Source organism: Vipera berus (assembly GCF_964194415.1).
Source record: "Vipera berus genome assembly, chromosome: 7".
NCBI lineage: Eukaryota > Metazoa > Chordata > Lepidosauria > Squamata > Viperidae > Vipera > Vipera berus.
In genome coordinates this window covers 64,822,490-64,839,306 of record NC_138209.1, presented here as the reverse complement: position 1 = coordinate 64,839,306, position 16,817 = coordinate 64,822,490, and the positions used below count along the sequence as shown (strand labels likewise).

Sequence of the window (16,817 nt, the reverse complement as noted above, 5' to 3'; positions counted from 1 at the left end):
GCAGGGTAGGTGTGGAGAGGGTGTGAGATGACACAAGGGAGGTTCAGGGAAGGTGTGAGAGTGTGAGTCTATGCCATGGCATGGATTGGGGAGAGTGCATGAGAGATGCGGCATGGGTCAAGGTGCAGGCAGAAGAGTGTGGGGGTGTGTGAAGGGCACAGCCTGGGTTTGGGGTGGTTATGCGAGAGGTGTGTATTGCAGGTCAAGGATGGAGTGTGAGGTTGTAATGGGGTGTGGTGTAAGTTGGAGATGGTGTGAAAGTGGCCGGTGTAGCCTGAGTGCAGAAGGGCCGGAAAATTGTGTCTGGCTGAGGAATTACCCTAGTCACCTGGACCTTTCTTAGGAGCCAGTAGGGAAGGTTGCAAATGGCAATCGCATGACCACGGGTTGCTACAACCGGTCATAAGTATGAACCAGTTGCCAAACACCCAGATCACAATCACATGACCATGGAAATGCTAGGATACTGGAACTCTGAGGACTGGTTGTAACCACCATTTGTTCAGCACCTTGAACAGCCACTGAATAAATGTCCATAGGTCAAGGACTACCTGTAATTCTTTTCCTTCCTGCAGGATCTCCACTTTTTAGTATCCACAGGAAATTACTGAATGAGATAATCCACCATTCTTGGGTTCAATATATTAGAACTCCAGTCCAGCTAAGTGAGGCTGTCAAAGCTCTGCCCCAGTGCTTGGAGGCTGTATGGGCCGGAATTGATTCTGACTGAATCCTACCAAGGCTAAGTGACTGTGGCTATTAGGGGCACCTGGGCTTGGAATGAGGGGTCCTTAGTGCTCTCTGAGCTTACTTGTTTTCTTGCAGATGTTTCAATACCCTAAGTAGGTAACATCATCAATACTAGTCAGAAGTGCTGTTTGCTGTCCGTTTATGTTCTGGTGTCTTGCCTGTCTGTGTGGATGGGGGCAGTTTACTAATGGCTATTTGGCAGTCTCTTGATTGGGGTATTGCTTACTCGATTGTTGGTCTGAAGTTGACCTTGGAGTTAAATGTATGCTGATCTGAGTGCTGATTGCTGGTGGAGAGGTGCTGGAGTCTTTTTGTTCCTTTTTGGACTGGGTGATAGTCTCTTTTGCATAGTCTATAGATGTTGTTAATGTCTATGTTTCTATTGATGGCTGATTTGTCAAGAGTGCCAGGCTTCTAGAAACCCCCTGGCATTTCAGCCCAACCAAAGAATCCCTAAAACTGCCCCCATCCACCCAGACAGGCAAGATAACAGAATATAAACTGACAGCAAACAGCACTCCTTACCAGCACTGATGACGTTACCTAGTTAGGGTAATGAAACGTTTGCAAGAAAACAAGCAAGCTGAGAGAGCATCAAGGACACCTCAAGGACACCTGAATTTAATCTTTTTTAATTGTTTTTTTAATTTTTGTATTGATATTTTAAGCACCTTGTAAACCGCCCTGAGTCCTACGGGAAAGGGCGGTATATAAATTTAATAAAATCAAAATCAAAATTTCAACCCTGAGCTACAAATATTCTCCTTCATTGGATTGGAATAATCCATCTTTAGCCTGTGATGGGATTGTATTTCCCTATTCAAGGATACTGCACAATATGGGGATCCTCTTGGACTCACACTTCTGCTCAACGGGTAGTAATCATTACTCTATACTACAGTATAATCCAGGTACAGCCCATGGATAGAAACAGACTGCAAGTACAAAATATTACACTGCTCAATAGAGTTAGAAGTTCCCCTATTATGCAGTAAACAACAAGTCATAAGGTATCACATTATTTCTGGATTCGCTATTAATCTTCCTGAAGATAACTCTGTGAAAAAAGAAAGCACGAGGAATGAAAAAGCCTTGACTCTATATTCACACATATAATTTTCACTACAGGTAGTCCTCAACTTACAACCACAATTGAGCCTAAAATTTATGTTGTTAAGTGAGAAACTTGTTAAGTGAGTTTTGCCCCATTTTACAACTTTTCTTGCCACATTGGTTAAGTGAATCATTGCAGTTGTTAAATTTGTAACACAGTTGTTAAGTGAATCTGGTTCCCCATTGACTTTGCTTGTCAGAAGGTAAGGGATTACTCGACTCTGGGACACTACTACAGTCATAAATGTGAGTCAGTTGTCAAGCATCCAAATTTTATTCATGTGACCATGGGGATGCTAGAACAGTCATGTGTGAAAAATGGTCATAAGTCACTTTTTTTCAGTGCCACTTAACAAAATGGATTGCTGCCCTCTAGATATGCCACAAAGGGATGCGGTGGCTCAGTGGGTTAGGACGCTGAGCTTGTCGATCAGAAGGTCGGCAGTTTGGTGGGTCGAATCCCGAGTGCCACGTAACAGAGTGAGCACCTGTTACTCGTCCCAGCTTCTGCCAACCTAGCAGTTCGAAAGCACGTAAAAATGCAAGTAGAAAAATAGGGACCACTACGGTGGGAAGGTAACAGCGTTCCGTGCGCCTTTGGCATCTAGTCATGCCGGCCACATGACCATGGAGACGTCCTCGGACAAGCGCTGGCTCTTTGGCTTTGAAACGGAGATGAGAACCGGCCCCTAGAGTTGGAAACGACTAGCACGCATGTGCGGGGAACCTTTACCTTTTAGATATGCCTAGGATTCCGGCTCCTAGAATGTGTTTGGAATTCTGATAATTGCTATCTTCACACATCTAGAGATCACCATGGAACAGAAAACTGTTGTATATTATATTGATACTCTTGAGGGATCAGAAAAAGGTTGAAACAGCATACTGTGGATTAAACATTTTAAATGGCAATTTAAGAGTGTTTGTAGTGAGCAACTGGCAACATCTTTCAGTAAAAGTTTCTGTTATGATTACACTCTACCTTGTTTAGTAGCTTAATGGCCTTCACTAAGCCTAGGCAAAGCATTGAACACTCTCAAAATATGTTAGCATTAAGTGAAGGATTCCAACTTGAAGTGATAAAAGATCCACATCCTCTTGAAGGCTTTCACATCTGCTGTCACTACTTGTCAAACAATGCTTCCACAGGGACTGCCACCAAAACTAAGTGGCTGGGCTTGCCCAAGCATACAACTAGAAATTGTGCTTTCACTGCAACAGTTAAAGCCAGCCTGTTGCTTGATAGAAGTGCCTTAATGTTCCTTGAACCATTAAAACTGCAACTATTTTAATATTTCCAGTCAGGGCTTTCTGAAGTACCCTTCCAAAATGTTTAGCATAGCTCTAATGTTTAGAGTATAAATTCCAATTGCCCCCAAACTGAGAAGAGTAGTTTAGAGGGAGTGATTGGTTACAGTTCGGACCGGAATCACTGTTGGCAAGTGATGTGGTCATAAAGTGCAATGTCATGTGACTGTGCTACTTAGCAATGGCTATTCTGACAGATGCCCTCATTAAGTGAGGACTTCATGTGACCGAGACTTCCCACTTTCTGCCATCTTCTCCATCTACTTTGCTTGTGGGAAGCTTTTGCAGGGAAGGTCACAAAGCGTAACCAGATCTGCAGGGATGCTGCAATGGCTGGAACTCAAATGACCAGGACTTTGTTCAGTGGCATCACAAATCTGAATGGTCCCTGAATGAGTGGTTGTTAAGTGAGGACCACCTGTGCTAAGATTTTAGTCATATTTCATACTTGTAGGGTAGTGGAACTACAGAAGAAATTACATTTCACAGCAATTTTTAACAGGGTCTCATAACAAAGTGGAATTGCAATATGATTTTAACAACCGTTTTTGTTTCAAGTGCATTTTGCTGATATAATTATGCAACAAATAATCATGTTGAAGATAAAGGAACCATTGTTCACTGATTATTTAGCATATGTTTCTTGCAAAGTTTGATCTCTGATAAATTCACCCCCACAAAGGAGGATATTGTGGGGTGTCAGCTGCAACCAATACTATACTAAACGAAAGGTCTGATTTGGACACTGAGCTTGTCGATCAGAAGGTCGGCAGTTTGGCGGGTCGAATCCTGAGTGCCGCGTAACAGAGTGAGCGCCTGTGACTCGTCCCAGCTTCTGCCAACCTAGCAGTTCGAAAGCACGTAAAAATGCAAGTAGAAAAATAGGGACCACTATGGTGGGAAGGTAACAGCGTTCCGTGCGCCTTTGGCATCTAGTCATGCCGGCGACATGACCACGGAGACGTCCTCGGTGAAGCGCTGGCTCTTCGGCTTTGAAACGGAGATGAGCACCGGCCCCTAGAGTCGGAAACAACTAGCACGCATGTGCGGGGAACCTTTACATTTACCTTTACCTTACTTCCCATTTTAGTGTGTGCGGTTGCTCAGTGGTTAAGACACTGGGCTTGATGGCTGAAAAGCTGGTAGCCCAGGTTTGAGACCCAAGTACCACGCAACAGGGTGACTTCCCAAACTTGCCCCAGCTCCTGCCAACCTAGATAATTTGAAAGCATGAAAATGCAAGTAGATAATAGGTAACATTTTGGTGGGAAGGTAACAGTGCTTCATGATCTCATGCTGGACACATGACCACGAAAACGTCTTTGGACAGCACTGGCTCAATGGCCTGGAAATGGAGATGAGTACCATCCCTTACAGTCAGCAATGACTAGTGGAGTAAAATCCACTAGTTCCAATTCTTTTTTACTTCCCATTTTACCAAAAACAATGAGAGAGGAAGAAAAGGATTCTTTTTTTTGGTCATTTTTGTTGTATTTTTCATCTTACAATATTAGACAAGACAGTGTCAGCAGTAGAGACCTTCAAGCTTCTAGGTTCTATATTAGAAATTCTGTTTTATTATATAGAAATGGTAGCAGAGGATTATTATATAGCCATAAAAATTGGTAGCAGAGGATGGTTACACAGCCATACAGATCAAATAAAGTGTACAGTGTACACTCACCATGGGCCTTGCTGCTTAAAGGTTTCAACTGTCACAGGAAACTCACCTCAGAACATAAAGGAACCACAGATTATAACTATAAATGCAAACTAACTGCTGTCGTTTACTGGCTGAATAATTTTGTAGTTGTTGCAGTTGTTACATTCTAACATGTATTCCAACATTCTACAATCTCCCACGACTTGAAATGGACACCTAACATTAAAACCATCATTAGAAAGGTACAGCAAAGTATGTTCTTCTTGCGTCAACTCAGATTGCCCAAGGAGCTGCTGATACAGTTCTACAAAAGAATTATTGAGTCTGTCATTTGCACCTCTAAAACTGTCTGGTTTGGTACAGCAACCTAAGAGGAGAGGTAGAGACTTCAATGGATAGTTAGGACTTCAACAACAACTGCAACCAGCCTGACTTCCATACTACACCAGCCAGAAAGACGGCTAAGGAAATATCTATAGATTGACCCCTCACATCCTGAACATAAACTGTTTCAATTTCTCCCCTCAGGATGCCACTAGAGGGCATTGCATGCCAAAACAACTAGGCACAAAGACAGGTTTTCCCCCATGCCATCACTCTGCTAAATACCTAATTCCCACAGACCTGTCTTATGCTCAAGCATATTTACTCATGCGGAAGGGATGTATTACTATTATCCTTCTCATCTTTCCTATTACCTTCTCCTATTGGCATCTTATATCGCTTTGTTGTTTGTATCTACACTGAGAGCTTATGCACCAGAAATAAGTGTCCAATCACACTTATAAAGAATAAAGAATATTTAGTTTATGAGACAATGTCAAACCTCAGTAAACTCCTACATTGGGAACCGTCTACATGGTTTGCACTCCAAATAACAACTACTTACCTCATCTAATGTAAAATAAAAACATTCCAAAAATCATTAAAATTTTGCAATATTTGAACTTCAGTGACAACTTTTCTTCAAGGACACTGAAGCCATCCATCAACAGCACTCGAGATATCTAATTGCTGACAAGTTCTGGAACTACTTGAAGCTCAATAGACAGAATACATGCAGAGCGATCAAAGTTCTGAAAAAGATCTTGTTTTGGTATCTATTGTCATGAAAGCATATGGGAAAAGGTTAAGCCCAAATTGCTAGGCTGTTTGTCAATTGGAATAGTACTAAAAAGTTAACATAACGTTTTTTCCCCTTTATATTTTACTACAATATGCACTGTGCTTTTTATTTTTAAACTGGTCCGCCACCATGCTCTCGCCGTGTTGTGTCTCCACACCATGCGCAGGCCGCACACCGCTCTGCGCGCTCACAGCCTGCTGGTACCGGCAAAAAGTAGGCCCTACCCAAAAGTAAGTCCCAGTGCTTACTTCAGAGCCCACGGTAGTATTTAGTCTGAAATAAAAATATATTAAGATGTATTTTTCAAACAATAGATTGTTTAGATTTTCAATGGTTTCCAACCCTAACCCTTTCTGTCCATTTGCTTGATACCATTAAGAGTACTTTGTAAAGGACTGTACAACTCAGCAGATCTTTTTAAAATGCAATCAGATGCAAGTTGCTCATTGATTGTTTTGTGCCACAACAGGGCAAGAAGACCACAGAAATATTGTTAAAAGATGCACATTTTTTTCAGTCATATGCTAAGAAATAAATATTACTCTTGCCAAACCCAGAGAGATTTGTCCCACCATCATAAGTATTTTATGATAAATGAACATAATCATCTCACTCACCTGAACATTTTCTTCTGTAACCGTAATTACCCCTGTGTAAATGTATTCAATGAGCATCTTAAGGGTCCAACCATCAACTTCTTTTATTCGAACCTCCTTTGCTTGGCTTTCACTCATTTCACCTGCAAAACAGATTGATTCAGACATTGGCAAGTGGAATAGACATGCTGCAAAAAGATCTTATGTGGAAGCAAAAAAAAATCCACAGTAATAAAAGAGGAAATGACAATATAATACCCACAGGTACCAAAGTACCAGCCAAGAGATACTGAATGCCTTTCAGAATTTTTGAGATCTTAGACGAGAATTCATAATTTTCTAATTTTGTACAACCATAATTCAAAAGCCCCAGGGACTAGAAAGGAAGGTCTTTCTGTTCTTAAGGAAGAGAAATAAACTGATTTTTAAGCATTACTCTACAAGGATAAATCTGGAATTAAAAAGCAGTAATCAAACTTAATTTACCTCCTGTTCAAATTACACAAATATTTTGAAAGATCAGGTACATATATGTTTCACTATTACTCATAACTTGATTGCTTGGAAGCTTAAGCACTGTTGGACTTACATATTTTATATTATGATCATCCATCCATCCATCCATCTTATGGCATATCATACATGGACTAGCATCGTTGCCATGTATTTGAAAGCCAGAAAAATCTACAGAGTAGTCTGACTGCCAGCAGTTGCTAGATATGGTATGGTATCATATCGTAACGGTATATGGAAAAAAGTGTTTAATAAATAAATAGTGGAATGTACACCAATTTGGTCAATTCATTTTATATGTAAAGTGATTTTTTTTAAAAAAAAGTTTCAAAACAAATTGCAAGCATGGATCAAGACGATTTAATAGCAGCAACATTTTGATTTATTGTAATATAAAACAATTTCATCACTTTGCAAATATAACAAGATACCTTTTTAATTTGTGGAGATTGGTATAGAACTATTTGTAGTGCCAGAATGAATGTTTACAAAAGAGAATTTAAAGCAAATCTCAGCTCTGAGGAGCTTTTCTGATGTAGATCCAAAATCTATTGGTTAACAATGGAAAATGCCTACAATATCCAATGTGTTAAAATAGCAACTTGAACTTCAAGCAATACTAAGGAAAACAAATCCTTCTCTAGCTTCATAACATCAGAAGCTGGCTGATTACCAAACTAACTAGACCCTGACCACCTGTCATTTATTTATATACATCTCAGAAAAGCAGAAATTACCTATCCTTAACAAGAATCTAACATTTTACCTTTTTATCTAAATATCTCTTAGGAATGCTGCAGCCAAAATTCATTACTGTTTGAAACAGAAGAATTGTGGTGTTGTTGTTGTTTCTTTTTAAAAGAGGCACTTGGTTGAGGAGATGCTATTACTCAAAAGATGAATGAAAAAAATATTTGTTGGACCTTCTGGGAGAAGATGGTGGACTGAAGGCAGCTCCATGGAAAAGTGAAACTAGCGTTTGTGGACATTTTAACATTTGTGGATAAAAAGAGAGAGAGGTGAGATTGCCCAAGCTGTTTTTCCTTATGGCTGCCCCTCATGAAAAGAGTGTAAGATGGTAGTTTCTGGAAGAGGCAGTGCTTTTTTTCTTAAAAAAAAAAGGTGCAGGAACTCTCATCTTGTTAATCTTTTATTTATATAATTTTATTTATATATTTATATAATTAAAAATTATATATTGAATTCTTAACATAAATTTAATTTATTGTATTTAAGGCAAATGTTCATAGTAAATTCCAAAGTTTTGTCCAATTCTCGTCCTGCAAATCTTTGAGATTTGAGCCAAGTTTAATTCATAATTGCCTTTAGTTTTTTCAACTGTTTTTGGCTTAGATAAGGGGTGTCAAACTCAATTTCATTGAGGGCCGCATCAGCATTGCGGTTGCCCTCAAGGGGCTGGGTGGGTATGGCCAGGGTGGGCGTGGCCTACTGGGTGGGCGTGGCTAGAGTGCATATGGCCTACTGGGTGGGCATGGCCAGCTCTACATCGTTCGCATCAAGGGTGCCTATGGGGGCCTGGGCAGGAGTGGGACAGATCTGAGGGTCTCTGGCAAAAGGAGGGTCTCTGGGCCAGGGCCAAGGCAGTGGGGGCCGTTCCCTCACTGTTTCCAGGATGGCTTCGCGGGCCACATGAAACCACTTCACGGGCCGGATCCGGCCCCCCGCGCCTTGTGTTTGACATGTCTGGCTTAGATGAAGTAATGCATCTTTCAGGCATTCACCAAATAAACTAGAATTTGTTGTGAGCATCTCCTTAAATACAAACAGCTCATAAGCCAGACCTACCTATATTAGCAACCACATTATTGATGGCTTGTACATACCATTTTAAAGATATGATCACATTGGTTCAAGTGAATGAGATGCTCCTATAACCCAAAATGCATGATATTAATTCATCCCTGCCAAAATAGTTATTTTCATCAGACGTAGTTGTGCAACATATCAGGACAGTTTTGCCATTGCCGGCAATGGGGTGGGCGTGGCTTCCAGATGTTGCGTGCAGCCTGCGGCCCGGGAGTTTGACACTCCTGGCACAAAAGGACCATTTTATGCTTTTTAAATGGGATTTTGTTACAGTTAAAAGTCAGGATACACTTGTTGCATTTTATAGATGTTAATTAATATTTTAGAATTGAAAGATTTGCTGTTAATCAGATTGGAAATATTATTAAAAGACATAATGGGATGAAGAATTTTATAGTTGTTAGCTATGAGGAGGTGGAAAGATTATAGAATTGCTTATATTTGGTATGATGGGATGGAAAGTCATTTTCTTAGGGGTAAGGGATATGTGTGTGTATTGCTTTCATGCACTTTTCCCTTCATTTCCCTTTTAGTTTGTATTATTTTCAAGTTAATACAATTATTACAGATGAAAGAATGTTTCTTCAAATGAACTGAATGTGGTTAAACTCAATTAACAATTAACAATTACTTGCAAACCAATTTACATACCTATGTTGGATACACAGGACAGTTGGTGCAGAGCATGAACATTCAAAAATGCAATTGGCATAGAAAGCATCATGGCAAAACACATGGTCCAATCATCTGAAATTGGGCCCAAAAAGCACTCCAACGTAAGATGTAAAGCTATCATCCTCCATCCATTCTTTCAATTCTATAGTTTCTCAATCCATATATTTTTTTTCTGCTACAGTATTTCAGCAATTTACAGAACGCATTTTACCAACTAATGGTGACACCAAAGATAGCAGTACTAGCAAGAATATAGCTTCCAAGGCACAGCTTTTACTTCTAGGAATCAGCTTCAAGAACAAAGTTTACTTATTAAAGTATTTTAAATACACTGTGCATATTTACATACAACACAGCAATGTCTTGAGGAAATACCCATTAAGCTTATGCCTTTCAAAATAGGCTGAGATAGTTCAACTGCAAGAGACAAGAAGAAAAAAAGGTACCTGTAAACATTGCATGGAAATAAGGACTGCAAGCTGCTAATACAACTCGATGAGTTGCAATTTCCATGTCTTCAGCTACTATTGTCACATCACATAATAGGTTTTGACTATTAAGAAAGAAAACAAAAATAACCTAAGACCACAGGAAAGATAAGCATTGCCTTATTAGTTACAGGCTACTGTGGATATTCAACAAGTTTAATAAAATATCAATATTCAGGATCTTATCATTCTCCTTGCTAGTAGAGCTATTGAGCTTATCTTTTTTATGAAGGAAAAATCTTGCAATTATTTTTTTTTAAAAAACCTAACCATACTTGTAAAGACAAAGTTTAAGTGCTACCAAAACTCACTTCAGGCTTTGGACCCCACCTTTTCTATGCAAGCTCCATTAGATTTAAGAACCTATCTCAGAAAGATTAAAAATTAAAAATTAAAAGAGGAACATTATTTCTTACACAGTCCTATCCCTTTTATCATAGGAAGGTTGAATAAATCTGTTTATCATTATCAACAGTAGTAAAAAGCTTAAGAACCTTGCTTCTGTATACAATTCCCTCCCTCACATGTATTTTGACTTAATAAGCTTACTTTTACCACATAAGTACAGTAAACACATAAGACTAAAAACAAAGACATTTTTGAGAAATTAAGCAGTTTATTCTTTAATTCCAGGATTGGAAACTTGAATTATAATCTACAGCAGAGGTCCCCAACCTTTTGGGCACCAGGGACCGGTTCCGTGGAGAGAGGTTTTTCCGCGGATCGGAGGGTGCGTGGTTTTGTGTGCTGCCTGCATCCTGTGGATGGGGCTTTGCTTGTTTGTGTGTTGGCATGCTGCGGCCTGGTACTGGTCCATGGACTGGGGGTTGGGGACCCCTGATGTACAGTATCTGTAACAAATGGCCACATGGAAGTTGTAATTCAATACTATGTAAAGGCTACAGTTTTCTCCACCTTGTCATGCTACTACAGGTAATTCTCGACTTATGAGGATTCAATTAATGATGATCTGGAATTAGAACGCCAACAGAATGGGTGCTTTATGGCCTACAAAGCACTTCCAGCCATCACAAAAACATTGCACCATTATCCCCAGAGTCTCGTGATCACAATATGAGAAACCTGTTTGCACTTACAACCAATTACCAAGTGCTCCATAATAATGCAATCACCATTTACAAACTTCTCTTCTGGCTCCCGCAAAAAGTCAACAAGAAGTCAGCTGAGAAGATTACAAAAGGGAGTTGAAAATTGATTGTGGAATGCAGTAAGAGTAGAATACAATGGAAGCAAACCAAGTATAAGATTATGTAGGATGGTTAATGAATGGTTCATCCCTAATGGAATAAGACCTTGGTCTCCTTAATTGTTTGATGCATTTATGGATGTGCACAAAATGCTTATGATGGTATTAGAGTTCATTTAATTGGGGCATGGTATGCTATACTGCTCATACTTAGCTTTCCCTTTGCAGATGTCCATAGCAATACAGCAAAATCTGGTGGCCAGATTTCAACATATCATAGCTAACAGCTTATCGGACATTAGGAAGAAACATTTAAAATAAATAAATGGCATAACAAAAAAAATGACTATAGTTTTAGTCATATGCCAAAATGAGTGAGGCGTAGGAGATATAAAAGATGTAAGGTGTATATAGTTCAAGTTAGCACAAGATAGTGAAGAAAAAGTAGGGGACCTAACCCAAAATAGCAGCATCTACAAAACATGGGAAAAGAGCATAATTAGTGTAGTAGTGACCCAATGGTGGTCCAGTAATATTTTACCCTGAAGAGGAGACACCACCTTAAGAGGATAAAATCTCATCCTCAAAGCCTAAATCCCATCATTCGCCTATCCACATATTTTATTCTCACAGGAATACTTTCATAATTTTTCAGGGTTGGGGAAATGACATGACATCCTTAATCTACAACATTTAACCACTATCAGCATTTGAAAACAGATTTGTCATTAATAAAGAGCTGAAATTTCTGCCATCCAAAAAACTTGTATTAGGCAGTTCAAGTTTCCCCTTCAAAATCTTATTGACCAGCTTTGGAGAGAAAAAAAATAACAATTGTATGAAATGCAATGGCCAGCCCAGCATCTTATTTAAATAATGCAATTTAATTTTCAGCATTGTATTCCAATAAGAGCAAAATCTGGAAAACTACTAAAGATACTGCCTACTTTTCAAGAACAATACCTTCTTAATTCATTCAAAACTTTAAAAGCTTTCTTCGTGTGCCAAGGATTCACTGTAACAGGACAGTGCTTTTCAGTATTATCATCTTTTAAATCCACAGGTTTCTGCTGGCATAATTTGGTACATCTGGGGGAAAAAAGAAAAAAGAAAATGTGTTAAATCATATTTCAAATCCAGAGGTTTCTGCAGGCATAATTTGGTATATCTGGAAAAAAAGAAAAAGAAAAAAGAAAATTTGTTAACCATGAGAGTTTACAACCAACTTAATTATTACTATAGCTATACTGATTAGTTTATGTGTGTTTTTATTGTTCCACTATATTATTGTTATATAGCCTTATAAGCTGCTTTAGAGTCCTTGACTGACGTGGCACAAAAGCTTGTAATATCTACATACATATTCACTTACAGTTCTGCAATTAAGCCAAGTGAAATGTGCATTTAGCTTTGACTATGCCTTAAGCTTTGGGATGAACACCCCAACTCCCAAGTGAAATTCAAACTAGGAAAAGCCCAAAATTTAAACATCCACAATCTAATTAAATCATTGATAAGAGACCTAACTAACTACAATTAGACACATTGAAACACACTAAACTGAAGTTAGCGCTAACAGCATACAGTAAAAAAGGTGAAACACCACTTGTCCTTTAACCAAGTCTGAAAGAAAAAAAAACCAATGTTACTTTTCTTTCCAACAAACATTATACCAAAAACAATATTGTGACCCAACTTATATCTTCATACATGGTTTAGTCTTATAGCAGGAACAGGGAAGTAAGTGCAGTTCCTAGAATACTCTTACCACTAGCTTGGCTACCTGGACTTCCAAGCTTTTGTAGTTTAGCAGTACTTGCAGCATCACAATATATCCAACCATGTATTACAGCAAGACATTCAGACAAAGATAATAAATGATTCATCACAGAAATAACAAATCTGATTAAAAAATATCTTATTTGATCAAATGGGGCTGCTCTATAACCAAAACTAATAATAAGGAAATAACTTTTCCCAACTTCATGTCACTGAAATGACCAGAAAATCCCTAATTTTTTTGAGCTTAATGCCACTAAACTACCAATTATTCTGCAGTCACTGGCACATGCTCCATATCTTATTGGAGTTAAAATCTAAAACATTGGAAGGAAACCATGGAACATCTTCCAAAACTTTCTTCATGAAAATTCATGCCAGACCTGAAGCCAATAGAAAATGTAATTAGAATCAGAGTGGGGGGGATCAGTTTTGGAAAGGACTCCGTGTAACAAAAAAAAAATCTAATAAAATATGGATCTTTTATGATGCCCACAAAAATTATATAGCTAGCTGTACAGTAGCAGAAGAATTACATGCAACTGGAAGATAAATTTGGAAGGTCCTAGTGAAAGACCTATATGTTCCAAATTTGTGGGGGTTTTTTAAGTACTGTAGTCTACAACAAAATAACATTAATGCATTGCCTCTAAAATGAAACACCTAAAATAAGAGCAGCATTTACTAAGAATAAAATATTTAAAAACAGCTTCAGGTTCACTGAATCATTGTAACACCTGGACAAATAAGGCAAATTTAGATCAGGTGCTTAAATCTTAATAAGCATCTGAAAGAATCCCAAAGTTAAGATGCCATCAGCTCTTTTCCTTGCCACCCTCATCCAATACCTGTTGGCAGAGACCCCAGGGGAGAGTTTACTTTGAAAAAAAAACTAAGTCAAAAGTAACATTTCATGTGCACATAAATTTCTTCAGTCATGAATCTCCACTTTTCCTAGAACTTTTTAAAATTGAAAACTCCCGGTGCAGAAACATAATTTACCTTACCTGGTATTCAGGATGCTGCTTATAAGCGCTATGTGCTTAGAGCTCAAAGCTTTGAGACCCCACACACCCACTTTATGGTCTGTTTGTGTTGCTCCTTTCTGGGAGGAGGTTTTGAAGTATTTCTAGCAGAACTACCCGATTCTTTAATAGCTTTGTTCCCTACGCCATCCATCTGGTAAACTCCCAAGGTTCATTTTTCTCACCATGCACATGTATAATCCAAACTAGACCACGTTGTTTCTCTATGTCATATATGTGGGTATATGCATAATACTGTTTTTATTTATGTCATGTTTATCTGGTGTATATTGGAGGTCGTGAAACCTTTGAGAGCTGTATGCAACAAAATTTCATTTTAATGTATGCTGATTAGTGTACATTCAAAGTGACAATAAAGTTTTTATTCTACCTTCATTTTTCTATTTAGAATGATGGAAACACATTAGGTGCTTTTTATTCACCCAATGATTATTATTGGACAAAACCAACAATGACAGATATTCCAAATGACAGTAAAAACTTCATTTCAGCTGTCAATTTTAAGTACACATTGCTAGTATTCAACTATCATTATTGGTTATTCAAAGTGTGACTAGAATGAAAAAAGTAATTTTCTCCATGCAGAGAAAAGCAGCAAACAAGGATTAATCTGCATTGTCCTGAGGATTTTCTGTCAGTGGGTCCCAGTTGACCCTCAAATACTTAAGATTATTTAGCACAAGGCTAACCAAAGTAAAGACAACCTACCTAAAAAAGCTGCTCTCTTACTTAAAATATGCTGGCAACTTTGGTTGAAGTAATCCAAATCTTCAACTAAGCCAGAACTCACCCAGAAACTGTTTGGAATTTCAAGGGCCTGTTTTGGAACAGTATATAAATTGCAAAAGGAGCATCTCTGGCTGTTTGTTCGGTGGCTTTCTAACTTCAAACTGACCACAGCCAAACCCTCAAGATAACGGGGTTGGAAACAGCCCTTCCAGGCAGAGCGACCAAATTATCCAAACCCAGAAAGGAGAGCTGTTGTTTTACCATAGCTACTATCAAATATGAAATGCCCTCTGTACATGTTCAGAATACGGTGGGGATTATTGGGACGTAGGTTCCAGAAACAAACGCGACATTCCAGTTTAAGTAATAGGACCAAGGGCTGTTCGAAGATAACGATACTCTGCAAAGGGGCAATTCTCTCCAGAAACCTCATCAGGAGAGTGCCCGGCCCACCTTGACTTATCTAGCAGTCCTGTTCAATTGGGCGTCCCTCTGGACTTCAACTCCCATCACTTTCAGCCAGCCTGGGGGCGATGGGTGTTCAAGCCAACACACCCGGAAGAGATCAAACGGGGGGGGGGGGGGAAAGCCGGGCCCCGAGACTCACCCCAACGGTTGCAGCAGCAGCATTTCCATCGCGGCTCCTCCGCTCCGGCTGCTCCCTCCGAAAAACGCGAGCACCGAACGCCGGCGCCAGCACCATGCCAGCCGCAAACGCTGGGACTCTCCCGGCAGAAAGCCCGGGGGAGCGGCAAGACTTTCCGAGACGAAAAATCAGCCTAGCCTCCCCGTCGAACGCAGCCCCGGCGCAACCTACTACCGTTTCCTTCCTCCGCTCAAGCGTGAGCCAAATGTTAGCGCCTACTTACGCCTCACCATCTCCTCCAAGCCTGCCAACCCCTCTACTTCCGGGGTCTGGACAAGCTTAACCCGATTTATCCTCTTCATCGGGAAAAAAATGTGACGTCAACACGTACTTGTGGGGGGGGGAGTAGGACGGACTCCGACGTCTTCCCCCTCCTCCTCCTCCTCCTCCTCTGCCTGTCTTAAGGGGCAGGCGAGAACCAGGTTTGCCATAGAAGCAGCTGGTATTGGGGTGGATACAAGGAAGGCAGAGGAGGGGAAACACGGAAATTCAATTTGGTGCTTAAGCGTGGTTCTCTTTCCCGTTTGGAAAATGACTAGCTGAAGGATGCGCCCTCGTCTTTTCCCCCCTGCAGCTTTCTTCATATCAGGTCCCTACAGACATTTTAAGTAACTTCTGCCCTAGCATTTATTTATTTATTTATTTATTTATTTATTTATTTATTTATTTATTTATTTATTTATTTATTTATTTATTTATTTATTTATTCTGCCCTTTCCCGAAGGACTCAGGGCGGTTTACAGGGCATTTTAAAAAAAATCAATACAGACGTTAAAACAAATTTAAAAAGATTAAATAAAACCCTGAGAAAAATAAAAAAACCCAGTTAAAATTAAAATTAAACAATTCTCAGCCTGGGCCGGAGAGCTCGAGGAGCCAGGTCTTCAGGTCCCGGCGGGATGAACGGAGGTTGGGGGGGGGGCAGTCCTAAGCTCTGCAGGCAGCTGGTTCCACAGGGTAGGCGCACCCACTGAGAACGCCCTCCCCCTGGGAATCACCCGCTGGCAATCTCTAACTGGCGGAACCCTAAGGAGGCCCTCCCTGTGGGCACGCACAGGACGATGGGAAACTGATGCTGGCAGCAGGTGTTCCCTCAAATATCCCGGACCCTCGCCATTTAGGGCTTTATAGGTCATCACCAGCACCGTGAATCTCACCCGAAGGGCAACCGGAAGCCAATGCAGCTCGCGGAGTAGAGGTGTTACATGGGAGTATCGGGAGACCCCCATCACAACGAGCAGGGGTGGTTGGGTGGTGGTCCTGGAACTAGGGCAGCCAAGGTGATGGAGCAGTTTAATTGCTGGACTAGCATCTGGGAAAGCCGGGTTGAAGTTCACCCTCAAACATGAAA

General features: G+C 40.0%; 1 protein-coding gene across 2 annotated transcripts in view; it reads right to left on the bottom strand.

Moving 5' to 3' along the window:
- KLHL2 (kelch like family member 2) overlaps window positions 1-15,816 on the bottom strand; it is a 49,953-nt gene extending 34,137 nt beyond the window's left edge. For both annotated transcript variants that reach the window (XM_081332124.1, XM_081332125.1), the window contains exons 1-4: window positions 15,428-15,816; window positions 12,230-12,355; window positions 10,018-10,124; window positions 6,578-6,699 (exon numbers count right to left, since the gene is read on the bottom strand). In XM_081332124.1, the coding sequence (XP_081188250.1) occupies window positions 6,578-6,699; window positions 10,018-10,124; window positions 12,230-12,355; window positions 15,428-15,456 (384 nt within the window). In that variant the 5' untranslated portion in view covers window positions 15,457-15,816. The remainder of the gene's footprint in view (window positions 1-6,577; window positions 6,700-10,017; window positions 10,125-12,229; window positions 12,356-15,427) is intronic.
- Between the last annotated feature and the right edge of the window lie 1,001 nt (window positions 15,817-16,817).